The 27,997-nt window shown below is 39.0% G+C and overlaps 1 protein-coding gene across 2 annotated transcripts in view; it reads left to right on the forward strand.

Moving 5' to 3' along the window:
• LOC140716819 (uncharacterized) overlaps nt 1–20,271 on the forward strand; it is a 52,313-nt gene extending 32,042 nt beyond the window's left edge. For both annotated transcript variants that reach the window (XM_073029740.1, XM_073029741.1), the window contains exons 8-9: nt 6,082–6,185; nt 18,850–20,271. In XM_073029740.1, coding sequence (XP_072885841.1) covers nt 6,082–6,185; nt 18,850–19,411 — 666 coding nt within the window. In that variant the 3' untranslated portion in view covers nt 19,412–20,271. The remainder of the gene's footprint in view (nt 1–6,081; nt 6,186–18,849) is intronic.
• Nucleotides 20,272–27,997: the final 7,726 nt, after the last annotated feature.

Genomic DNA, 27,997 nt, shown 5'->3' on the forward strand with positions numbered 1-27,997 from the left:
ATTCCTGATGCCAGTGGTCTTTGTCACATTTAGTTTTGCTGCTCATTGTTGCATTGTGCAAGTATTGGTTTATTATGATCACATATGATAACATGCTGTTCAGACAGATCATGCCATAAATATTTGCACTGAGGTAGCAAAAAGAGAACAGATTCCAGAATATAATGCTGCAGTTACAGAGAAAGTGCAATGCAGGTAGACAAATAAAATGTAAAGGTTATGACAAGGTTTACTACCATCAAGGTACAGGAGCCTGAATGCAACACACAACATTTTAGCAATAGCTTCTTCCCCTCCGCCAACAGACCATGGACCCATGAACGCTACCTCACTTTTTGCTCTCTTGTTGCACTACTAATATATTTTCTTCTATTTCTTATTGTAACTTATAGTTTTTTTATGTATTGCACTCTACTGCTGCTGTAAGACAACAAATTTTATGGCCTCTGTCAGTGATAATAAACCTGATTCTGATTCTGAGGTAGATTGGAAGAAAAAAACATTCAAGAGTTCCTCTTTCAGCATATGAGAGGTCCGTTCAAGAGTTTGATGACAGTGCAATAGCAGCTGTCCTTGAGTCTGGTGGTATGTGTGTTATCCCTGGATGAGAAACTCTTTCCTAAAACAAAAGACTTGCAGTTTTGTCTGGAAGGCAGCAGTTCACACAAGTTGAATACAAATCATGCATATCAAAAGACAATGTTGGAAGATCAATCTAAAAATGTTTTCACTGTCAAGGTACATCAGACTTTTTTGTATTCAGTGGATTCCGGTTAATTGGGCCTTCGATTAATTGGGTAAGCCGTTATTTGGGACAACTCTTAAAGAACAAAAGCTAATTGATAAAATAGTCAGGATTCCCTTTATTTGGGAAACTATTTTGCTTAATTGCTGGACAGGAGTCCATTACTGAACAGTTTCTAACTAGCATCAGAGGCGCGCATTTGTGTGGCTGTTAGGACACTTCACCGTGAACAGTGTGAACAGTTTTTAAATAGTGTCAGTTGCATGTGTTTGCGTTCAAAAAGTAGTGAATTTTGTCACTGATAGTTGGTAAGAAATAAGCATTAAGACAAATAAGAACTGTTTTGCTTACTGCGGTTTCAAACTTTGAAGCTTGGAGGTGCCAGAAAATGAAACAATTTAATTACTTAAACAAGTTTGGAACTACGAAGAATTTGAAAGCATCAACAGTCATCTTGAATGTTCCAATGAAAATGAAGTTTTTGGAGGATACAGTTGTCAAAAGTTGTATGAAGGCAGTTGATTATCTGTAGTAGGTGTCTGTGCTGATTTCATTCATTTATAGTCAATCAAAAGACCATGGCAGTGTAGTTCCTCTGTCGGTAACTATTAGGAACTAGTGCATAGTTTTATAGTACTATAGTATAAGAACATAATAAATAGGAGCCGGAGTAGACCACCTGGCCCTTGGAGCCTGCTCTGCTATTCAATAAGATAATGGTTGATCTGACCATAGAATTATCTCCACCTACTTGCCTTTCCTCCATAATCCTTAATTCCTCTACTCTGCAAAAGTCTATCCAACCTTATCCTAAATATATTTATTGAGGTAGCCTCCACTGCTTCATTGGGCAAAGAATTCCCCAGTTTCATCACTCTTTGAGAAAAACAGTTCCTCCTCATCTCCGTCCTAAACTTACTCCCCCGAACCTTGAGTCTATGTTCCTTAATTCTAATCTCACCTACCAGTGGAAACAACTTTCCTGCCTCTATCTTATCCCTTTCATAATTTTCTATGTTTCTATAAGATCTCCTCTCATTCTTCTGAATTCCAGTGAGTACAGTCCCAGGTGACTCAATCTCTCCTCATAGTCTAAACCCCTCATCTCTGGAACCAACCTGGTAAACCTCCTTTGCATGCCTCCAAAGCTAGTGTATCCTTCCTCAAGTAAGGAGACCAGAACTGCATGCAGTATTCCAGATGTGGCCTCACCGGTATCCTATACAGTTGCAGCATAACCTCCCTGCTCTTAAATTCAATTTCTCTAGCAATGAAGGCCAACATTCATTCCAATTGCCTTCTTGATAGCCTGCTGCACCTGCAAACCAACATTTTGTGATTCATACAAGGCACTCCCAAGTCCTTCTGTGCAGCAGCATGCTGCAATATTTTACCATTCAAATGATAATCTGATCTTCCACTTTTCCTTCCAAAGTGGATGACCTCACATTTACCAACATTGTACTCCATCTGCCAGATCCTTGCCCACTCACTTAACCTATCTACATCTCCCTGCAGATTCTCTGTATCCTCTGCACAATTTGCTTTTCCTCTCAATTTAGTGTCATCAGCAAACTTTGATACACTACACTCGGTCCCCTCTTCCAGATTGTTAATGTATATCGTGAACGGTTGAAGGCCCTGTGACACACCGTTCACCACTGATTGCCAACTAGAGAAACACCCATGTATCCCAACTCTCTTCTTTCTATTGGTTAATCAATCATATATCCATGCTAATACATTACCCCCAACTCTATGCGTCCTCATCTTGTGGATAAGTCTTTTATGTGGCACCTTATTGAACGCCTTCTGGGAATCTTAGTAAATAATGTCCATCTGTTCCCCTCTATCCACTGCGCTCATTATATCCTCAACAAACTCCAGGAATTTTGTCAACCAGGACCTGCCTTTGCTGAATCCATGCTGCTTCTGCCTGATGGATCCATTTCTTTCCAGATGCCTCACTATTTCTTCTTTAATGATAGCTTCAAGCATTTTCCCAATTATAGGAGTTAAACTAACTGGCCTATAGTTATCTGCCTTTTGCCTACATCCTTTTTTGAACAGTGGTGTGACATTCACCTTCTTCCAATCCACCGGGACCTGCCAGAGTCCAGAGAATTTTAGTAAATTATCACCAAAGCCTTTACTATAACCTCTGCCATTTTTTTTCAGTACCCTGGGATGCATTCCATCAGGATCCAGGGACTTGTATAACTTTAAGCCCACAAGTTTGTTCAACGCTACCTCTTTAGTGATAGCTATTCTATTGAGGTTCTCAGTCCCAATGCGTTCATATCATCTTTCTTCAGCATGTTAAACCTCTCCTCCACCATGAAGACTGACACAAAATAGTCATTCAAAGTCTCGGCCATTTCCTCATTACCCAATATCAATTCCCCCTTCTCGTCCTCCAAGGGACCTACATTCACTTTAGCCACCCTTTTCGGCTTTATATACTTATAAAAGCTTTTACTATCGGTTGTTATAGTTTGTGCTTGTTTATTTTGATAATCTATCTTCCCTTTTTATTGCTTGCTTTGTGGTTCTTTGTTGCTTTTTGAAGTTTTACCAATCTTCCAGTTTCCCACTACTCTTGGAGACTTTGTATGCACGAACTTTTAGTTTGATGCCTTCCTTTATTTCCTTAGTTATCCAAGGCTGGTTCTCCCCACCCTTACTGTTCTTGCTTTTAACTGGAATATACTTTTGTTGAGCACTGTGAAAAATCTTTTTGAAAGTCTTCCACTGTTCCTTAACCATCCCACCATATAGCCTGTGTTCCCAGTCTACCCTATCCAACTCCTCCCTCATCCCATTGTATTCTCCCTTGTTTAGGCATAATACACTGGTTTTAGTTCAAATTATTGCACCCTCCATTTGAATGAGAAACTCAATCACACTGTGATCACTCTTTCCAAGAGAATCCCCAATGACTAGATTGCTAATTTTATCTGTCTCATTGCATAGGACCAGATCTAAGACAACACGTTCCCTTGTAGGTTCAGTAACATGCTGTTCAAGAAAGCTATCACATATGCAAACTCTGAAGTCCTCCTCAATTCTGCCTCGACCAACTTGATTCACCCAATCTATGTGCAAGTTAAAGTCCCCCACTCACGATAACTGCTGTTTCATTCTTACATGCCTCAGATATCTCTTGGTTTATTGCCTGTGTCACAATAATGTTATTATTCAGTAGTCTATAGACAATTCCCACCTGTAATTTTTTCCCCCCTTTTGTATTCCTAATCTCTACCAAGACGGACTCAACATTCTGCTCCTTAGTTCTTATATCATTTCTCACTATCGCCCTGATATCATCTTCAATTAAGAGCTCTACCCCACCTCCCCTACCTTCCTGCCTATCTTTCCATATTATCTGATGTCCTTGGACATTTAATTCCCAATCCTCTCCACCCTGCAACCACATTTCTGTAATGGACAGTAAATCGTACCTGTTTATACTGCCACAAGTTCACTGGTCTTGTTTCAAATACATTGAATACTATAATATATACTATATATATATATATATATATATATATATATATAATACAATACTATAATAATACTAGTAATATAAGTAGTGTTCTAATTTGTTCTACATTTTATTTAAATATATACTTTGTTACTCAGTTGGACAATAGTTTGTCTTTTTTATACCTTTTTAACTATTTTCATGAAACTTCATCTAATTAGGGCAGCCACTTAATTGTGCTGAAATGTACTGGTCCTGATGTGTCCCAATTAACTGGAATCCACTGTATAATAAAGTACCATTTGGAGTTTTGTCTGCACCTGCTATCTTTCTAAGAATTATGGAGGAATTTATTGCAGGATATTCCCAGGGTTACTGCAGATCTTGATGTTATCCTGTTTATGGGAGCCTTATGAAATGTGGAGGAAATGTTGTACAGACTGGTAAAGGCCGGCTAATATCTAAAGAGAAGTATGTGTACTTTCTTGGTGAATGAAGTACAGTACTTTGGTGGATACATAATGTTCAATAGAGATTAATAGACATTGACTTTGCTCCTGTCCTCACTAATGTAACTGGGCTAAATATCTAGGATTGTTGAATTATTATCAATTCTTGCCAAGGTAATAGTGCATTTAGCTTTGTCACTCTAAATGAAGCTGGACTGTGTTGTGTATTTAACATTTCAGTAGTATTTGAGTAATATTGTAAATATATTGTTTGATTAAGCATTCTTGTTTGTTTAAATAATTCATTATGGTTATATGTAAAAAAATAAGTGAATTGCATGCGTTATGACGCTACCAAGTGATGCATGCTGGCCTCACTTAAAGTAAACACAAAATTAGATACATTATTCTGGACTCCCTTGTTTTTATTTAGATTAGTGTTTTATGTTTTGGAGTTACAAAGCATAACAGACTGAAGTTTAAGCAACAGATTGTATAAAGAAGGTTCAGCCATCTTATTAAGAGTGCAGTTGGTCCATTAATGAATATGACTTTGCTATTTGCACAGATCATAAATCCCAATTTTTCTATTCCCAAAATGAAACCAGTGTCTCAGATAATATTCCCCACAAAATCGAGATGATTTTGACACAGAGAGCGCATGAATATGCTATTGTTTTTAAAGATGGAAAATACCATTGAAATACAGGTGTTCTGAGTTGCCTTCCAGTGCCAGGGAAATTAACTGCTCATGAGTGAATTCAGGGTTAAGTGTTGATGATGAATCATCTGAAATTTCACCTGTGAGGACCGTGCAAATCAGACAACAAATCAGGAAACAACTACAAATCCTGGACTGCCTCAAGCAGAGGTCAGGTAGTTTATCTGAGAGTAGAGATCTCCAGCATATTTGGAAGATTTTGTTAAAAAATTATGAATTGGCCTTGGGGTCAGAGTAGGTGATCAGAGAATTTCATTATATATATCTTGATTTCCTCCAAGCATTGTGTTTTTGTCAGCACTATTTGTCTCACTATTAAAGCACTATTTTATAGTTGGGCAGATAACATTTTGGATGATTTGTGTAAGGGCTGTATTCAGAGACATGTCCACCCACCAGGTTTCAAGAAATCAAATAAACTTCTTCATGAAAGAAACTCAGCCTTCATCTCTTGTAGCAAGTTAAGATACGGCATAGAAAAACTGTAATGAATTCAAATAGTATAATAAAAGAGAATTTTACTCCAAAACCTGACATTGCTCTTTTGTGAAGCTCACATTTGAACTTCTCACACCTTATGTGACTTTTACAACAATGTTAGAATTGGCCTATAACACTGTTGTAATGCAGGGTAAAGAAAATCAATTAATCAATGTATAATTTGTACACTTTTTAATTTCAGAACCCAAGTAAAAATGAAGATCATGCTGCAGCTGTCATACAGTCAGTATACAGAGGATACAGTACAAGGAAGAAACTGAAAGAAAATGCATCAAGTTATCCTGAGTGAGTTCTGTAATACTCTGGCTCAGCAGAGAAACAAGAAGTTCATATAATCTCATGTTTCTATTGCTGGAGCCTGCAGTATTTTGATTTCACTGCCATTATTGAAAAAGCACTCCTTATTTTGTGTTGTGCCAATATTTCAAACACTGCACTAGAGCTATTTAAAATATCTACTTTTGTTATGGCTTTATTTTACAGGTGGAGCAGAGATATTTTGAAATTTTTTTTATAGTACTTTGACAATTAAATGTACTTTTATTTAAAATAATAAAATAAAACTTATTGCATTCCTTTAGCAAGTATTCTTCTAACAAAGCATTCTGTTTACATTGAATAAACTGAATATAGAAAAAGGCTTTTGGAATTTAAAGAATGAATTTAAAACACACAAGTATGGAGCTATCGGTAATAACCAGTTATATTAATTTCTCAGAAAATTAGGGAGTTTTAATTCTCTGCATGATCTCACATGCTGGGACAAACCAGCTGTATGGTACAAAATTCCTTTCAAGATGCTTTTACATATATATTGTTCACATATAGTTCATATTAGGAGATTGTAACCCCTATATCATGACTTGGTAACTATTCATTTCATCGAAATTCACAATATGCTGGGAAAAAAACCTTTCATAATAATGTCAGCAAGTGGGGGATGGTCACTGAAGATTGCACAGTGTTCAATTCCTTCTGCATCTCCTCAGCAAATGTAACAGTTCATGTCTCATGCAACACAACCTGGACAACAATTAGATGTGGGTTAATGAGGGCCAATTAGCATTTGCACCACAGAATTATCAAGCAGTTCCCACCTCCAACAGGAGAGAGTCTTGACATTCAAAGGCACACTAACATTGGCAAGTCCCCATCATCAACACCTTGGTGTTACCATTGATTAGAAACTCATCTGTGCTAGCCACATGAATATTGTGGCTACAAAGTGTGGGTATCGTGAGGCAAATGACTTACTTCCTGACACCCAAAATTTTTTACCATCTCTAAGACCTAAGTCAGGATGGTTAACTTTGAAGAAACTCAACACCATCCAGGACAAAGCAAGGTGATTGACTGGAACTGAATCCACAACCCAAAACTTTTAGCTATTAGCTATCAACATGCCATGGCTACCCCAGCAGCTTCTCACACCTGTGATTACTGCCCTCAAAAAGGATGAGCTCAACAGGTAAATAAGAGCATCATCTGATATAGATTACCCTCTAAGTCACAGATTATCATGGTCCAGAGACATATTACCATCCTTTATTAAGAATGATCTATATCATGGAACTTCCTACCCAGGAAAGACACGGAGACTGCAGCAGTTTTACAAAGTAGCTCACCAGTACCTTCTCAAAGACAGTTGGGGTTAGGTAATAAATGCTAACTTTACCAGCAATGTCCCGATCCCGAAAAGCAAATAGCAAAAAAAATAGGTCAAACTGAATGAATCTCCTCTTTCTCAGTACAAATATTTGTTTAGTCAAGAACAAATTGAGCAAAATAAGATAGAGCAGGTTTTAAGCTTCATATGTTTAGTATTCTTTCTGTGTGACATGGATTCCTGAAAGACTTGGCTTTGCATTCAGTTTGAATATAGAACATACACTGTTTTCCAGTTTGTTCTGTGCCAATATTACCAGTTATTATCACTGTATTAATTATTACCAGTTTCAATTTCTGGAAGAAAAAGTGGTATGCAGTATCTGTCTCAGCTGACAGGGTAATTTTTTTACCTAAGGAATTTGAGAGGGTCCTCCATATCTACAGTAAAAATCTGATAATCTAACTTGGGCCTTTTGTCCTGATGAAAGGTCTCAGCCCAAAACGTCGACAGCGCTTCTCCCTATAGATGCTGCCTGGCCTGCTGTGTTCCACCAGCATTTTGTGTGTGTTGTTGGGCCTTTAGTGATGCTCAACTAGCAGATTTTCTGGGCATACAAATATCATTCCTATTCATACCCTAACAATTTTAAATTGATTATTTTTAGATGTTACTCAACATTATAACGACTAATGTTCAGCGGGTAAGTTCAGGTGTAGTGTTGGAACCAGGGCCCTGGTGATTGGAAAGAAAGTGTGTGAACAAAGAAGTGGTGAGTGAAAATGGAGGTCCTTAAGTGGAACTCCCATGAATGGGAAGAGAGCTTACGAACCAGGGCTTTGATAAGTTAGATGGGAGTGTGACATACTTTGGCCAGTGACCCTGGTGCTGAACCATTGGGCTTTTCAAATCATTAGATAGTGAATTATCAGAGTTTTACTGTTTGTGCAGAACTGACATAAGCAGTTTTCCTCATCAGTCCTCTTAGTGTATGATAACCTGCTGTCTTGCTTTACAGGATCAGAATTAGGTTTAATATCACTGGCATATGTCATGAAGTTTGCAGCAGTACATTACAATGAATAATAATAAGAAAAACTATACATTATAATAAGAAGTATATATATAAAAATTAAATAAATAGTACAAAAAGAGAGGAAAAGTTTAGTGAGGCAGTAATTCATGAACTTATTGTCCATTCAGAAATCTGATGGCCGAGGGGAAGAAGCTGTTCTTGATTGTGTGTTTTAGGCTCCTGTACCACCTCCTTGATGGAAGCAATGAGAAGAGAGTATGTCCTGGGTGATAGGGTCCTTAATGATGAATGTCATCTTTTGAAGGTGTCCTTGATGCTGGGGAGGCTAGTGCTCATGATGGAGCTGGCTGAGTTTACAATTTTCTGCAGCTTTTTCCAATCCTGTGCAGTGGCTCCTCTATACCAGAGTGTGATGCAGCCAGTTAGAATACTCTCCAGGGGACAACTGTGGAAATTTATGAGAGTCTTTGGTGACACACCAAGTCTCCTCAAACTCTGAATGAAAGGCACTGTTGTGCCTTCTTTGTAATTGCATCAATATGTTGGGCCCAGGATAGATCTTCAGAGATGTTGACACCCAGGAACTTCTGACTGCTCACCCTTTCCACTGCTGACCCCTCAATGAGGACTTGTGTGTGCTGCCTTGACTTCACCTTCTTGAAGTCCACAATCAATTCCTTGTTCTTACTGATGTTGAGAGCAAGGTTGCGACACCAGTCAACCATCTCATCTGCCTTTCTCCTATACGCCTCCTCATCACCATCTGAAATTCTGCCAACAATAGTTGTGTCATCAGCAAATTTATAGGTGGCGTTTGAGCTGTGCCTAGCCACACCACCATGGGAGTATAGAGAGTACAGCCGCAGGCTAAGCATGTATCCTTGAAGTGTGCCAGTGTTGATTGTCAGTGAGGAGGAGATGTTATTTCTGATCCACACAGACTGTTGTCTCCCAGTGAGGAAGTCAAGGATCCAGTTGCAGAGGGAGTTACAGAGGCCCAGGTTTTGGAGCTTGTTGATTAGGCTGAGGGTACGATTGTGTTGAACACTGAGCTGTAATCAATAAACAGCAGCCTGATGTAGGTATTACTATTGCCCAGGTGAACCAAAGCCGAGTAGAGAGCCAGTGAGATTGCATCTGCTGTAGACCTATTGTGGTGATAGGCAATATGTAGCGCATTCAGGTCCTTGCTTAGGCAGGAGTTGATTCTAGCCACAACCAACCTCTCAAGGCACTTCATCACAGTAGATATGAGTGCCATAGGATGATTTGTGAGGCAGCTCACTCTGTTCTTCTTGGGCACTAGTAAGATTGTCACCCTTCTGAAGTAGGTATGAACCTCCAGCTGCAGGAGTAAGAGACTGAAGATGTCCTTGAACACTCTTGCCAATTGGTTGGCACGGGTTTTCAGAGCCCAGCCTGTGCACTCTAAATTACTGGCCTGGTGTCAATGACATAAAATTTAATCACACAGTATGGCAGTGGGATTGGAGCGAGAGTTTAACCAATGAGATATTAAAGTTAATGGTCATGAGCTGCATCATATTCATAATTTTTAAATATTAATTTTACTGATAAGGTCTTTAGGGAGTGAAGTTACAGACCCATTTTACTCTGAAGGACACAGTGAGAACTGAAAGAACTATCGTCACAATAGATGAAGGCTGATGAAGCATGCATATTGTGAGCTTATCTAAAAATTTGTATGCAGTAGCTGGGGAGAATGTAAATCCAACCTTGCACATGCTGTGAATGGGACTCATAGAGCCCATTCTTTTTGAACATAGACTCTTATGGCCATTCCCATGTCAATGTTTATGTAACAAATATGAAAGACTGCAAATGCTGGAATCTGGAGCAAAAAACAAACTGCTGGAGGAAATTAGCGGGCCGAACAGCATCAGTGGTGATAAAGGAAATGTCACCAGGTCCTTTCCCACTACACTTGTTGCTCAACCTACTGAGTTCCTTCTGCAGTTATTTTTTTATTAATAAACTTCAAGGTTCAATTTCCATTGCAGCACAGGCACAAATTTCCTAATGCATAAATGCTGACCTGAATTTCTGACTTCTTGGGCCAAATAACACCGTGAAGACCCTATGATACTCTGCTGAGGACAAAAGTGGTAATCTTTTTCACCTTAAATTTAACGTTACTTACCGACCACACATATGTATGCTGCATGGAATAATTACTTATTTACTAAAGATTTTTATTCTTCTCACTTTGAAATGTTGCTATAACTACCCAAGTCTAGGCCCTGGACAAGTTTTTGCTAAGAACAGTGACTTGCTAAGGTCACTGCTAAGAACACTGTCTCCTGAAAGGTATGACTACTTACTCCCCATCAGAACGTAAAGAAACCACTTACCAGCACGTTATTCCGCTGGCCCTTGTTTATAGCTATGAGACTTTGCATGAGGTTTATTTTGTTAGCAAGTCTATTATGCGCTATTTTATCAAATGCCGTTTGCAAATCCACATATATACAGTATCACCTGCATGATGCTCTCTCCAGTGCTTTATCAAAGAACTCAATCAGGCCTCCTACATGCAGCCACAAGTGAGGTCGTTTGATAACAATAATCCTTGCATTCATAATGGCTTATTCTATTAAAATGACTAGCAACATTTCCATTAATTAATTATTATTAAATTGACTGGCATGGAGAAAAGAGGAAACACAGCTTGGTGCAGTCACACAATCTAGTTTGTTTAACATAAGGAACGTTAGTATTGTATGTTTAGGAAAAAAAGATATGCTTGTAAAATTTAAAAAAAGTATGTTGCTGCAATATTATTTTCTGGCAGGCTGATGAAAATATGCACATTAGTCAACAGAAATTGACATAGAGTGCTATGCAAGTGAGCATGCTTTAAAACTTAGATTTAAAAATACATCCAAAATGATGTAGAGAACAATTCAATCTTTTAAATTAATGTTTTTTTAATCTAGACCACAGATTTTTGCATAAATCCATTTCTCTCAAAAGTCAGTTTATTCCAATGGGTAGAGGAAAGAATTGCATTCATAACAAATTCCAATGTCCTGCATCTTTTACTGGTCCCAATGAAATCTTTTTGAAATGCACTTAAAGGCCATCATTGGTTTCCAAAGTGTTCCTTCTTCTTTCCTTACATTGAGGCTCATGAGCACATTCCTAAACATTCTGGTTTATAGTTAATTTCTCCCAAAATTATAAGAGATGCACATGCTTTAGAATTATGTCCAAGGGAGCAATCATTCAGTGATGGAGGTCACTACCTTGTTATTTATATGGGGTGCTTTTGTTTCTTCCCAGAAGGTAAGTTTACTACCTGTGGGTACATATTCTGATTAAGAAAATGTATAGTTTTTCAATTTAAAAGGAAATTATTATGAGCTTAATTCCTTGCATGTGCATATTTAAATACAAAGATCAATAGATTCCTACAAATTTGTATTTATTTATTTTGTAAGATTTTTCAAACATTGTTAAGTTGTCATTATGATGACTAAGACTTTAGTTTGAATTAACAGTGCTATTAAAACAAAATGAACCAGGTATCACTACTTTGAACCACATAGTGCCAACTATTTATGAAAGAAGCAGTGCAATCTTAATGAAAGATGAAATTTTAGAGAAAATCAGGGAACGAATTTTAGAGAAAATTCATTAAATTACACAAAGTTCATAGTTTTTATTTTGGGTCATCAGTATAATTGATACACAACTCATAGATAACCCTGGACTTACCCAGCGGCACTCACTGCACATAACACATGCCTAAATGCCATTTACTTAGTTTGCAGTTGCCAATGTGTGACTGGTGCTGTTTATAAGCACACTTTCACAGTTAATTCTCTCTGGCTCCCCATCTTTTTAGTTTCTTCAATAAGAATAATGCTTTCATGCTTGTGAACCCTCTGCAACTCATACATCTACCAACTCACTTCTCCTACAGCCACAACCACTGCATCATGAACACTCCATAAGTCTTCTCAGTCCACTAATACCATCCTTTGGGTGCTCAGCTTACCCTCAACTAACAAGCCTATCTAACTTCTCCACCCCTGCCCAGCTTACCCTCAAAAACATCTCTTAGCTGAACCCTTTTGATAAGCACAATTCTTAATACACACACACACACACACACCTCTCACCTTTACCACACCTCTTATGAGCCCCCAACACCTGGGGCCACCTTCCATACAACCTCTACTTATTCTATCTCAGGGAAGAAGTTGATTGTGCAATGTCTTTTCAGGGATCATCTGCACATCTGTTATCAAATGCTATGTCAACATCTTATTATAGACTGCCGTTAAATGCTCCATTGTTGAGCAGCATTTCAATAAGTCTCATAACAAACAACAAATAACTCAGAGTGAATCAATCATAAACAAATTTATTTTACTTGCTGCAGGGAAGACCATCACCGCACAAGAGCTGGTGATAGCTTCAAAAAAGCAGACAGCATAGTTAGTGCTTTATACACAAGTGTGGTTACCTGTGCCTCAATTCAAGGACAAGGTGTATTCTGTTTGTCTGCTTAATTAGTGCATTTGGTATTCTTCCAGTAACACATCTATTGGTCTGCAGTTTGCAAAGGTATCAGGTTCCACTGGCATAATGTTGCACAAATGCTATTAGCAAAGCACTCTGGTACATCCGGGTTCTATTTTGTTACTACAAATAAAGTACATTTCCAGAACATCCACTTTTGGTTCCTTCCTCTGGAGAGCTGAAAGCTAAGGAAAAGGTCAATGGATTAATAGCTTAAATAGTTTATTCAGCGTAGCTCTGGCTTTTCACTTTAGAAGCCTGTCAGTTGTGAAGTGATGAGATAGAAATACAAAATTAATATTGTACTCAAACATTTCATTATTTAAATTTGATTAATTAAAGAGTATTGACAACTATGTAAGTAATGAGATGTTTAGATCAGATTTTAAGCTAAAGGCCTGTGCAGTGAATTCTGACTCCCTGCAAACTTTGCAACGGATGTTGGATGATCACATCTTTCGTTGCATCTATAAATAGGTAAAATAACAGCAATATGTTATAATCAACATTCATGCTTGTACTAATTTCCTATTACCTTATTCAATAGAAGAGACTTTCTTTTTTTCTAAATTTCCATTGGCTTTTTTTTACTCCCTTTTGACTCTCCTAAGAGATTATATTTGTTTGATGGCTAGCAACTATTTTTGTACAAGGTCATAACTCTATAAATACACTGGGCACATATTATATGTGATGAGAAGTCTGCCACTACAATCCTTTTCAGCAGGGAGAACCTCAAGTTTAGACCACACCTCCTATCCTGTTGGTTGAAAAGCAATGCCATTGTTCCAATTGATTCTTTGTCAATCTTTACTGAAAATACTTCTTTTAATTGCTAATCCTGAGTATTATAATCTGATTGCACCACAGATCATTTTACTTTTAGCATAAGTTTACTATTAGAGTGAACTTCTGAAGTAGAAGCACATATCATATACTTGATTTGTTATTTGCGTCTCAGAACATCTTATATTTATGTTAATCCAAAACCATCAATCATTCTGTAAATATGTGTGGGTTCAATAGCTAATGCTTCAGGAATATATGAGCCCTTTTGACTTCAATATTGTTGTCATCATTTGACATTATTGCAAAGGATGCTGCAATTTTGGGTAGTATGAGTGATGCACAAAACCAATGAAAAAGGATTTGCTAATCATTTTCAGCCTAGAAATTGAAAACATATCTGCCCTATCCCATGTTATTGAAAACCTCATTTTTGTGGCGATTTGATAATATTAAAAAAATCATTATTTTTTGGGCAGTTTCAGCAGATTATTACACATCATAGTGTTCCAGACATTTTGATAAATAGTCACATTCCTCTTTGTTTTTTGAAGCAAATTCTGTTTTCTATATTTTTCTTCTACATATTACAGAATTCCATAATCAAGAACACAAATTAGAGAGCTATGACTGGCAGGTTACATCTGTGAGGTTCAGTTTATACACAACACAAAAATTCAAAGAAAATTGGTAGGTGTGAAATAAACCATTAAAACATGGAAGATGTTTGCTAGAAAAGTGCATTCTATTTTACTAAAGTTTGCTAATTGTAACTTGTGCTGAATTTTAGTTAATACTCCATGCTGTAGTATAGATGATGATTAAACATCTCATTTAGGCCCTTGATAAGACCAGCAAGAGAAGGCAATGAAGAAGGATGAACACTGGAATCACTGCTCAGCGCAGAGACATATTCAGAACATAGACCAAGAAATGGGTGTTCATGTTTAGGATGTTGTAAAATGCAGTGAGAGGAGAGCAGCTCATGGTTGAGCCCTAGAATTAGACAGCAAGTTGTTTCTTCATCCCACTATATTTTTGAGCATGGAATACAAATAGGTAAGGTTCTATTACATTTCATAGCATTTAGCTTAGTAACTGTTTTCTAGTATAAATGTTGTTTCTTTGACTAAAACCTTCTATTTTACAGAATTATGATGGGCAAATAATTATATGTCTATAACATCAATTTTGCCGCTTCAAGAATCCCAGACTTAGCCAGAGAACTGGGGATGTGCTGAGATCTGACTTGGGCAGATCCTGTAGATATCAGGGTAATACAGAAAATCTCAGTGGAGATGGATCATTGAATGCAGGGACGTGGAGGGAAGGAGTCGCCCTATCAGTGTAATAGTTCAGAGATCCCACCAGCCCCAATGGTGCAGCAAGGAACTCACTTTCTTGGGAAGCAGACAGTTGGTAGGAGGTTGGCTCAATGATTGTATGTCACCCTGTTAATAGAGTCACTTTCTCACTGGAAATAAAGATTAATACTGGATTGAAAGGTTAATCATATGAGGAGAGTTTGATGGCTCTGGGACTGTACTCACAGGAATTCAGAAGAATGGGGGGAGGATCTTATTGAAACCTACTAATTGTTGAAAGGCCTCAATAGAGTGGATGTTTCCAATAGCGGGGTGTCTAAGACCGAAGGACACAGCCTCAGAATAGAAGAATGTCCATTTAAAACAAAGACGAGGAATTTCTTTAGTCAGAGAGTGGTGAATCTGTGGAATTCTTTGCCACAGGTGGCTGTGGGGACCAAGTCATTAGGTATATTTAAGGCAGAGGTTGATAGATTCTTGAGGGCGGGGAACATCATAAAGGACTCCTCCCATCCTGCGCACGGACTGTTTGATCTGCTTCCGTCTGGTAGGCGCTTCAGATCCCTCCAGACTAAGACTAATAGGCACTGGAGAAGTTTTTTCCCTACTGCGGTCACTTTGCTGAACAGTTAACTGCTGGCTAACTATTACTTGGATTGCACTACCTGTATGTGTAATCTATATTTTCATTTATTTTTATCATTATTATTGTTATGAGCAGAGAGACAACATCTGCCGGAAGTAAATTCCTTGTATGTGCATAGGTACTTGGCGATTAAAGTCTGATTCTGATTCTGATTCTGATTCTGATTAGTCAGGACATGAAGGGTTATGGGGAGAAGGCAGGAGACTGGGGCTGAGAGGGAAATAGATCAGTCATGATGAAATGGCGGAGTAGACTTGGTGGGCCAAATGGCCTAATTCTGCTCCTATATCTTGTAGTCTGATGGTCCAATACTGGCTATTACTCCCACTTGATGCTCACTGTATAGACAGTTAATGTTCACTGAAACAATTGTGTGTAGATTCCATTGCTGGCAAGTTCCTCTTGTTGTCATCTCTGCCATTTTGTCATAATTGCCAAACTGCAGATTTGCAATTTGTATAATTATGATTCCAGATTTCACAAATTGGATTACAAAGTATTTTAATCAATAAATTAAGTTATCTCTATCTTATCAAATTAGCCACATAAGTTACATCTTAATGTCAATATCTTACTGTCAATACATAGAACTGATGTGAAGATATTTTTCTATAATTTGATTATATTTAAACAACAGGAGCGCAATAATAAAATTGTCTCTTTATAGAAAAGCTATGAAAGCAATGAAGGTAAGTGAAAAGGTCCATTCCATTACGAGTTTTAATATTGGTTCTTCATTATGACTCAATCTTATATGCAACCCAAGCAATGAAGAAAAATCCTTCAGAGTAAATCATCTCACTCTGCTTTCCTTCTGAGTCACATGTGCCTTTGACACCCAAAGTACAGCTCAGTTGTCTCTTTATTTTGAGTTAGTTACTGTTTCTTTACCTGATTATTCATATTTCATCTATCAAGAAAATCTCTTTCACTCTTGGAATTAATATGTTGTAGAAGTTTTCAAGAACTGCAGTCATGTGATTACTTTTAAAGAGATCAACATGTGTCTAAATTGACTTCAGTTTACACAGGTACAAGGCTTATACTGAAGTGTATGCTATCAGTTTTGTAAATTGATTACAGTTTTGGTCTCCAAATTTGAGGAAGGACATTCTTGCTATTGAGGGAGTGCAGCGTAGGTTTACGAGGTTAATTCCCGGGATGGCGGACTGTCATATGTTGAAAGATTGGAGCGACTGGGCTTGTATACACTGGAATTTAGAAGGATGAGAGGGGATCGGATTGAAACATATAAGATTATTAAGGGATTGGACACGCTAGAGGCAGGAAACATGTTCCAGATGTTGGGGGAGTCCAGAACCAGAGGACACAGTTTAAGAATAAGGGGTAGGCCATTTAGAACGGAGTTCAGGAAAAACTTTTTCACCCAGAGAGTTGTGGATCTATGGAATGCTCTGCCTCAGAAGGCAGTAGGGGGCAATTCTCTGGATGCTTTCAAGAAAGAGTTAGATAGAGCTCTTAAAGATAGTGCAGTCAAGGGATATGGGGAGAAGGCAGGAACAGGGTACTGATTGTGGATGATCAACCATGATCACATTGAATGGCGATGGTGGCTCAAAGGGCCGAATGGTCTACTCCTGTTCCTATTGTTTATCTAAATCACTGTAGTAAACAGTATTCTAATTACTATGCTTTCCTTTTGCCAGTGCAGTTAATAAATTGTTCAGATTCAACAATTCTTAATATTAATATTAAAAATAGGTTATTGATTTTAATGTTTTCAGTTACCCAATTACCTTAGACTTTACTACTCCCCTTCACTGTTATTAAGCATTAAGACCATCAAGCTAAATTAATTTTGATTCACTTTGCTAAATTATACTTCCCTTCATTGTGTTTGAGATCATTTGTATGAATTGCAGGTTCACTTGTTTTGATTATTATCGAGTCATAAAAAGTACAGCACAGAAACAGGCCCTTCAGCCCATCTAGTCTGTGGCAAACTGTTTAAGCAGGTTACTCTCATCGAACTGCACCCAGACCATCGCCCTTCATACCCCTGTCATCCATGTACCTATCTAAACTTCTCTTAAACATTGAAATTGAGGTTGCATGCACCGCTTGCGCTGGCAGCTCATTCCACACTCTCACGACCCTCTGAGTAAAGAAGTTTCCCCTCATGTTCCCCTTAATCTTTTCACTTTTCATCTTTAACCCATGACCTCCAGTTGTAGTCCCACCCAACCTTAGTGGAAAAAGCCTGCTTGCATTTACCCACTCTATACCCCTCATAATTTTGGATACCTCCATCAAATCTTCTCTCAATCTTCTATGTTGCAAGGAATAGGTCCTCTGGTCCCAGCAACATTCTTGTAAATTTTCTCTGCACTCTTTCAACCTTATTTATGTCTTTCCTGTAGACAAGTGACCAAAACCCCACACAATACTCACATTAGGCCTCACCAATGTCTTACATAGCTTCAACATAACATCCCATCTCCTGTACTCAATACTTTCATTTGTGCTACATTTTGATATAATGAAACTTAATTTAGTTAATACAGTAGTTTTTTGAAATTTAGCTTTGTCAAAGTAAGAAGTATATAATAAAGGAAACACATTCCATTTGATACTTCACTATCTTGGACCCATGTACAGGTTGACTTGGTTTAGTTTAAATTCTTTCCACTCTTCTGTCAGTGTTGCAGAACCAAGCTCAAATACTACATTTTTTACTTTCCATTTTTGCCATATTATGGTCTGTCTAACTGAGATCAATTAGGGGTTATTTTATCATCCATCTCAATGAAAAAAACAGACAAACTGTCTGAGTAAGATAGATTAGGGGCTATTTTTCATTTATTTCAATGAAGAACGAGACAAACCATACAAATCAATTCAAAAGGGTCTCTACAAATGAGCTAAAGGTGACTTCTGATGTAACTAAAATTGAGTGATTTTGAATGTAAAGTCATACTCTTAACACAAAAATGGATGGAATAGGATGTTAGAGTGAGCTTAAAGATTTCTTTCTTTTTCAGAACTGATGATGACTTATTTACAGAAGCGTGTCCAAGACCAAATGGAATAAGAAACAGCTCAGGAGAGGAGCTGGCATTTTCTGAAGGGGAAAATATAAATTTTGAAAATGCTTTGGCGATGACTGGTGAGAAAACAAAGAGCAGAATGGGAGTCGATGGTCTCCACACAACAGCTAAGAATGGCATTGCAGAGATAAGCATTTGTGCTGCAGAGCTTGGCTCCCCATTGGTGAAAGAAAACATTAATACTGATGCAGACATTTGTGGGGCAGAACTGCAGTCAGTCATGAAAGAAGACAATAAATCTGAGGTGGCTGGATACAATATCTGTGGAACTGAGTTGGATCAGAAAGATTTCTCTGAGGCTCCATCTAGTAGCACTGTGAATGTTGACATCTCTGGCACTGAACTGGGCTTTCTAGTAGGAAAGGATGCTGGTCGAGAAGATAACAAGAGCAATGAGACTGATATTAAACCCCAGGATGAACCTGCTGTTAAAGTTACAGAAGAAGCACCACACCAGCAGGAAGTCAGTGGAGTGCTGAATGCTAGGGAAGATTAGGTAGGTGTCAATCAGGAACATAGTTGTCAGAGACTTGACACAAAGGTTAATGACAATCCATTCACAGAAGAAAGTCAGAGTGCTGAGAGAGGTAGCATAACTACTCAAAAATAGTTAAATAACTATTCAAATTCCATAGTCCATTTGTGAGGGCATGTACAACTTAGAAATATATGGGCTATCTTTAAGAAAAACACAAAATATTTGATAAGTACAATTAATATCTGCAGATGGCATGATGATGCAGTAGGTGGTGCTGCTGCTGCATTGCTCTAGGAGCCTGGGTTTGCCTCCAATATTTGGATTTGCTTGCAGGGAGTTTCCATGTTCCATGTTCTCCCTGTTTGGACTGGGCTTCCTAATGCGTGTTCTGGTTTTCTCCCACAGCCAGCGATGGTGCTGGTAAGTTGCAAATTATACCTAGTGCAGACAAAATACCATGCTCTTGTGAATCTTTCCAAGAACTTCTATCTTATCTCTCTAATCATTACCCAAAGCCTTTTTACCACTAGTCCAATTGTTTCCTTTGACTGATTATGACCTCCTCCTACTCCCTACCCATCCCTCAAGATCCCGATTCCTCCCAATCCCTCCCCCAACCCCTTGTACCTTGTTGATTCTTGATTCAGTTCTAATCCAATCAAAACCTACAGGTTGATTGAGCTGCCTACCTTTTGTCTTCCTGCACATACTCCACTATGATACATAACTAGATCCTTATTGGATTGGAGCAGATACTAATCGACAATGAATCATGACCACTAACACTTCTATAATTCAAAACAAGCTTGATCTATTCCTTGAGCAAACACGAGGAAATCTGCAGATGCTGGAAATTCAAACAACAACACACACAAAATGCTGGTAGAACACAGCAGGCTAGGCAGCATCTATAGGGAGAAGCGCTGTCGATGTTTCGGGCCGAGACAGCGCTTCTCCCTATAGATGCTGTCTAGCCTGGTGTGTTCTACCAGCATTTTGTGTGTGTTGATCTATTCCTTTCTTGTTTCTCTGTTTGTGTAACTCGTTGGTGTGAAGTCATAGCATAGGCTGCCTATGTAGCTCATAAATTATTGGAAATAATTTGGAAAATATGTAGCTCAGATGGTTGAAGATGGCTTGACTGCTGCAAGAACGTAGAATTTCAGTTGCACACTAGCCAATGGCAATGTTGAGAGCACTTTGCAGACCAAAAGAATGGGCCAAGCTAATAGACAAGCCTGATGTGGTCTACAAAATTCAATGCAGGGACTCCAGCAAATATTATGTCAGCCAAACTGGAAGAAAACTATCTACAAGAATCCATGAACATCAACTGGCTGTAAAACGGCATGACTAACTCTCTCTAGTCTCTACCCATGAAGATCGAGAGAGATACAAATTTGACTGGGCATCAATGAAAGACAAGGTGCAAACAAACACACAGCATGCAAAGGAATTCCAGAAGCATGGTTTTCCGTGAACAATTCTGCAAACAAGCATGTAGATCTCGATCCTATTTATGAGCTGACGCAGGCAGAATTCCAGACCACAATGCACTAAGTTTGCCACACAACCAATCAGCGACAACATTTCCTCCCCACATCACAATTGTTTCCGAAATGGTGACCAATCATCTGGTTGATAAGTATATAAAGGCCAATCATTCAGAAGACACAACACAATTGACAGCGCACTGATAATGTCTCTTTGTGTAGTGATAAAACATTTGCAAGCAAATTGCCAAGATCTGAGAACAACTCAATCATCATCAATTATTATTCGACTGATGACAGTTACAGAACAATAATCTTGCACATTCACAGACAATATATAATAAAGATGTAACACATCTTAGTGTTATATTGTTGAGTTTACAGTGTTCCCAAAATTTGCTTTACAGCTCTGATTTCAGAGTCAGTCAATATCCTATTCACTGATCGAAACATTCGGTAACCCTATGCTGGTGAAAGATGGGTATGAAAACAAAAGAAAAAGTATTTGATGTAGAGAATCATAAACAGTGCAGAACGAACTGGAGATGAGTCTGTACATATTTTGTGAGGATGGAGAGCGTGAAGTGGGGTGTATACTAAGAATTTGGCACAACCCCAGTCTCCACCACCACGACCAGAATAGCCTTTGTGTCAATATTGCTGAAGGCAAAAATTTAGTCTAGTTATTAAGGGAACATGGAGACAAGCTCTAGGCTGATCGTCAAGCACCCATTTACTCAAATTATACATTGATCCTATGTTATTCTTCCCATTGTTAATAATCAACTGTTACTACGCTCAACTACTGATGCACTAAGGTCTATTTACAGTGGCTAATTAAGTGAGCAACTTTGAATGTCAGAGGGAACTGGAGCACCCATGGAGTCACAGAAAGAATGTGTAAACAACACAAAGAGGAACAGAGGTCATAACTGAACCTGGGTTGCTGGAGATGCGAACACCTATCTGTGCTACTGAGTCATGCCAGTTCAATCCCAAATGATTATAAAGTGCACATATTAAATTATGTGCACATAATGCAACATTTATAGGAAACAGAAGGAAACACATCTAGTCTTCAGACCTGCTGTGTGATTTCATGCACTAGTTAAAATCCCAAGGTGAGATGTTTATTCTTTAGATGACAGCAGCTCATTTTGCACCAAGCATGCTCAATCCTTGCATGGCAGCTTTAATTCTGCTTCTCAATGCAACAAGAGTTAGGAATATTTCCTTTTAATTCAACCATTTTAATTGCTTCAATGTACACATCTTGTATGTATCACTAAAATAGGCTGAAATCTGCAGGCTACTTGATTGGATAACAGCCCCAAGCAGGTAGCTAATCATTATTATCCTTGTGAAATGTTATTCCTTGCTTTGTTCTCTCAAACCTTTTGCAGGCAGCAAACAAAACTACAAACCATTCTAATAAAATTATACTTCTTCTAGACTGCAATCACTTCAATTGGCAGCCTGACATTTCCCTTTGGGGTTGTGTCGTCTGTACGACCTGGCCATATCCTGAATGATTCAGTGAACTGTTGTGAATTCAGGTGTGGTGTGATGGCCAATGCTGGAGCAGACTTGGGGCTGGACTGAAACTTTGGGCCAGATTGAAGTGCGAGGGCCCAGGCCTGAGAGTGGAAAACAAATCTATGTTTAGCCAATTTAAGTGACAAACCAAATTGAAAAGATCAAGACATCGAGGCTAAGGGCAAAAGATAAATCAGTGTTTAGATCATTACTCTGAGAGGCTTTATTTGCCTCAGCGCTAAACTGGCTCCATGGCTGTGGCCTGCAGCCATCAGGCTCCTGGACTGGGTGAAGCACTGAACTGGCTCTGTGGCTGTGGACTCACTTTTGGGGACTCTGCAGTTCATGAGTTTATTTATTTTATAGAGTAAGAAATAAAAAAGTAGCGAGGCAGTGTTCATGGGTTCACTGTCCATTCTGAAATTGGATGGCGGAGGGAAAGAAACCGTTCCTGAATCGTTGAATGTGTGCCTTTAGACTTCCGCATCGCCTTCCTGATTGCAGTAATGAGAACAAGGCATGTCCTGGGTGATGGGGGTCCTTAATGATGGATGCCGCCTTTTTGAGGCATCGCTCTTTGAAGATGTCTTGGATACTATGGAGGCTAGTGCCCACGATGGAGCTGACTAATTTTATAACTCTACAGCTTACTTCAATCCTGTGCAGAAGCACAACCCCTCCCCCCATACCAGATAGTGATGCAGCCAGTTGGAATGCTCTCCATCTGTAGAAATTTGTGAATGTTTCTGGTGACATACCAATTCTCCTCAAACTTCTAATGAAATAAAGTGGGCATTGAGCAGAACAGATGCTCTTGGAGGTGGGTAAATATTTGATCAACCAGAATAGTTAGGGTTTGGAGTGTCCAGAGCTTAAAGTTATTAGAAGTCTACAAAAAATGAAGAATAATTTATGCAAAAATTTTTGTTGTGTTTTACTGATTTAGCTTGCAATTAATTTGCTGATATTGTGGTTACTTCTCTGTTTCTTGCTGAATATGTAATAATCATTTTATATATTGATTAAAAATCAAATGGTGGAAGTTGACTTTAAGTAATTTACATTTTCTCTGTTTTCCCTTTATGTGTCTTCACTGTTCGTGCACCTGCTTGCTGTAAGTGAGAACTAATTTTTAATCTTAGTTGAGCCCTATTTTAATTTGTGTCATAAGGCCAGCTGTGAAAAAAAACTAATTCAAATTCAAAACTTCACAGGATAGAACTGCCTTGGATGAGTTCTGTGAAGTGACACCATAAACAAAACTTAACATAACTGAGACAGGAAGCCATGTGGAGCAGTGAGCCATCCAAGCACTCCGTTCATGTAAAGAGGGGATGTGCAAGATTTATATACATCTTTGAAAAAGAGAAGCCGATGCTCTCATGGGTGATGGAATATTTCATTAGCTAGATTGGTACTGGAATTAGCTTTTCCTGGTGGTTCACTGTGTATATGATTCAGAGGAACTGATGAAAAAAACATAGTGGTTTGCATAACAGCAAAGGACATGCAGAACTTGATGACCTCTACAGGTGATTTAAAAGCACAATAGTTTTTGCCTCAGTGCCCTGGGCTGGTGAGCAATAGTCAGGCATTTGTTACAAGTACAGTCCACACACTAAAGTGAATGAGAATGGTGCAGATGTATTGGACTACTAATTGCTTTGGTTTTGGGAAACCAGTTGCAAACAAGGCTCACTGCTGGTGAATGTGGTCCTTAGGGTGGAATATGGTTGGGTGGATGGGTTGAGAACATTTGTAGGACCCAGTTAATCAGCATTAGGAGTGATGACAAGCCAGTTGTTGTGGGTTTGGGATTGGAAGCATAGAACGTAGAACATTACAGCACCATACAGGCCCTTTGGTCTCAATGTTATGCTGACCTTTTAACCTACTCTAAAATCAATTTAATCATTCCATCCTACATAGCCTTCCAGTTTTCTATCATCCATGTGCCTATCTAAGAGTTTCTTAAATGCCCCTAATATATTTGCCTCTGCCACCACCCTTGGCATGGTGTTATGTATCCTCACAACTCGGTGTAGAAGAACCTTTCTCTGATATCCCCCCAATATTTTCCTCCATTCACTGTAAAATTATGCCACCTTGTATTAACCATTTCTGCCCTGTGAAAAAATCTCTGGCTATCCACACGACATATGCCTCTTGTCATCTTGTACATGACTAATCAAGTTACCTCTCATCCTCCTTCACTTGAAAGAGAAGGAAGCAGAGTGTGAAAACTTATTGGGTTGGAAAGTGGAAGAAATCTGAGATCATGAGATTGTTTGGGGAGTGATCATGGGGGGTGGGGGGGATTGTGGAAGATAAGTGGGTATTGGGGGAAGGACTGGTTTAAATGATCAAGGGTTCAAAGATTAATTTAAATAATTATATATTTCTGTGCTTGCTGCTGCAGTTTTAAGACCATTTTGTCTCAGGACTGTCAGGCCACAAGCATGCTGAGGATAAAATAGTCCAACTTACCCAACAAGAGAAGATTTACCTGAGGAATGATGCCACCTAAGTAGATCGTCTCAGGATCACAGGAGTGAATTACACCTGATCAAATTTTCTGAGTGACACAAGTTAGGACTTTTTGAATAACAGAGTTTGAACTGAGGTCAATCAGTGAATGGGAGTGTGAGAAGAAGAGGTGACTTCACACAGGTCCGTGATGGAAGATTAAAAAAGTAGCGCTTGGCAGCAGTTTTTGGAGTTTGGACTGTGGCAAACGGAGCAGCCATTGTTGGAGTAGACCAATGTTAGAGTGAGGAGGCTTTGGCTCATCAGGCTTAGGCAAGATTAGGCTTGGGTGAGGTAGGTATCTGGGAAGCTTCTTCTTTATTATTCTTAATTCCTTGTCTGTTAGGGCGTAGTTAGAGGAGTGAGAATGTTCTTTGTGTAAGATGTGGGAATTCTGGGAAAACTACAGCCTCCCAGATAACCACGTCTGAAGATCCTCAGGGGACATCTTAATGAACTGGAGCTGCAGCTCGATGATATTCAGCTTATACAAGAGACTGAGGACATGATAGATAGAAATTACAGGGAGGTAGTCACGCCTAGGTTGCAGGAGGCAGGAAACTGGGTGACTGTCAGGAGGAGGATGGGAAATGGGCAGCCAGTGCAGAGTACCCTTGTTCTCTTCAATAATAAGGATACCTCTTTGGTTACCATTGAGGGGGACAACATACCAGGGGAGAGCTGCAGTGACTGGGTCTCTGACACTGAGCCTGGTGCCGTGGCTCAGAAGAGAAGAGAGGTGAAGAGGACTGCAGTAGTGATAGGAAATTCCATACTTAGAGAAATAGAGATGGGATTCTGTGGATGTGATAGAGACATCAAAATGATATGTTGCCTCCCAAGTGCCAGTGTCAGGGATGTCTTGGATTAGATCCATGGCATTCTTAGGGAGAAGGGTGAGTAGCCAGAAGTCTTGGTACATGTTGGCATCAATGACCATAGGTAGGAAAGGTGAGGAGGTCCTGAAGAGAGATTGAGGGAGCTAGATAGAAAGCTGAAAAGCTGGACCGCCAGGGTAGTAATCTTTGGATTGCTGCCTGTGCCATGTGTTAGTGAGGGTAAGAATAGGAGCATTTGGCAGATAAATGCATGGCTGAGGAACTGGTGCAGGGGACAGGGATTCAGATTTCTGTATCATTGGGATCCCTTCTGGGGAAGATAGGACCTGTACAAAAGGGATAGGTTATACCAGAACCCAAAGGTGCCCAATATTCTTGTGGGCAGGCTTGCTAGAGCTGTTCGAGAAGTTTTAAACAAATTTGGCTGGATGATGGGAACCGGAGTGGTAGGGCTGAGAATGGGGCAGTTGCTTTACAAACAGTGGCAGTGTGTAGTGAGATTTCCAACAAGAACAGGCTGATGACTGGGCAAAATTGCAGTCAGTAGGATGAGTTGCAATGTAAAAGGGGGATGAAAACAGGACTGAGGGTCATATTTGAATGCACACAGTATAGAGAATAAGGTAAATGAACTTGTAGCACAATCTTGTTGCTGGCAGGTATGATATTGTGGGTATCACTGAGCCATGGCCATGGTTATGAGGAGATTATAGCTGAGAACTTCACATCCAAGGATACACGTTACATCAAAAGGACAGGCAAGTAGTCAGAGAGGGGTGGGGTAGCTCTGTTGGTAAAAAATGAAATCAAATCCTTAGATAGAGGTGATACAGTATCAGAAGGCATAGAATCCTTGTGGGTAGAGCTAAGAAAATAGAAGGGTAAAAAGAGCCTGATGGGATTAAGTACAGGCCTCCAGTGGCCAGGATGTGGGCTTCAAGTTATAACCTTATAAGAGATAGAAAAGGCTCATCAAAAGGGTGATGTTATGATAGGAGGGACTTCAATATGCAGGTAAATTGGGGAAATTAGGTTGGTGATGAATCCCTAGAGAGAAATTTTGTAGAATGCCTGCAAGGTGGCTTTTCAGAGCAGCTTGTGGTTGAGCCTACTAGGGGATCAGCTGTTTTTGATTGGGTGCTGTGCAATGAACCAGAATTGACAAGCTTAACATAAAGGAACCCTTAGGAGGCAGTGATAATAATATGATAGAATTCACTGCCCATTTTGAGTGGGAGAAGCTAAAGTCAGATGTATCATTATTACAGTTTAGTAAGGGGAATTACGGAGGCATGAGAGAGGAGTTGACCAAAGTTGATTGAAAGGGGACACTAGCAGGGATAAAGGCAAAGCAGCAAGGGCTGGAATTTCTGGGAGCAATTTAGAAGGTGCAGGATAGATACGTTGCAAAGAAGAAGTAGTATTCTAAAGGCAGGGTGGTGCAACAGTGGCTAACAAGGGAAGACAAAGGCAACATAAAAGCCAAAGAACGGACATATATCGTATAACAGTGTAAAAATTAGTGGGAAGTTAGAGGATTGGGAACCTTTTTAAAGCCACCACTTATTAAAAAGTAATAAAGAGAGAAAAGATGGAGTACAAAGGTAAGCCAGCCAATAATATTAATGAAGAGTCCAAAAGTTTTTTTCAGATAAATAAAGAGTAAGAGAGAGGTGAGAATAGATAATGGACTGCTGGAAAATGATGCTGGAGAGATAGTAATGAGGGACAAGGAAATGGCTGATGAACTGAGTAAGTATTTTATACCAGTCTTCACTGTGGAAGACTCTAGCAGTATGCCACGAGTTCAAGAATGTCAGAGAGCAGAAGTGAGTAAAGTTGCTATTACTAGGGAGAAGGTGCTTGAGAAACTAAAAAGTCTGAAGATAGATAAATCACCTGGACCAGATGGTCTACACCCCAGGGTTCTGAGAGAGATTATGGAGGCATTAGTAATTATCTTTCAAGAATCAATGGATTCTGGCATAGTTCCAGAGGACTGGAAGATTACAAATGTCACTGCATTCTTCAAGAAGGGAGAGAGGTAGAAGAAAGGAAATTATAGGCCTGTTAGTCTGACCTCAGTGGTTGGGAAGATGTTGGCGTTGATTGCTAAGGATGTGGTTTTGCGGTACTTGAAGTCACATGATAAAATAGGCCGTAGTCAGCATGGTTTCCTTAAGGGAAAATCTTGCCTGACAAATCTGTTG

Source organism: Hemitrygon akajei, chromosome 26 (genome assembly GCF_048418815.1).
Source record: "Hemitrygon akajei chromosome 26, sHemAka1.3, whole genome shotgun sequence".
NCBI classification, from domain to species: domain Eukaryota; kingdom Metazoa; phylum Chordata; class Chondrichthyes; order Myliobatiformes; family Dasyatidae; genus Hemitrygon; species Hemitrygon akajei.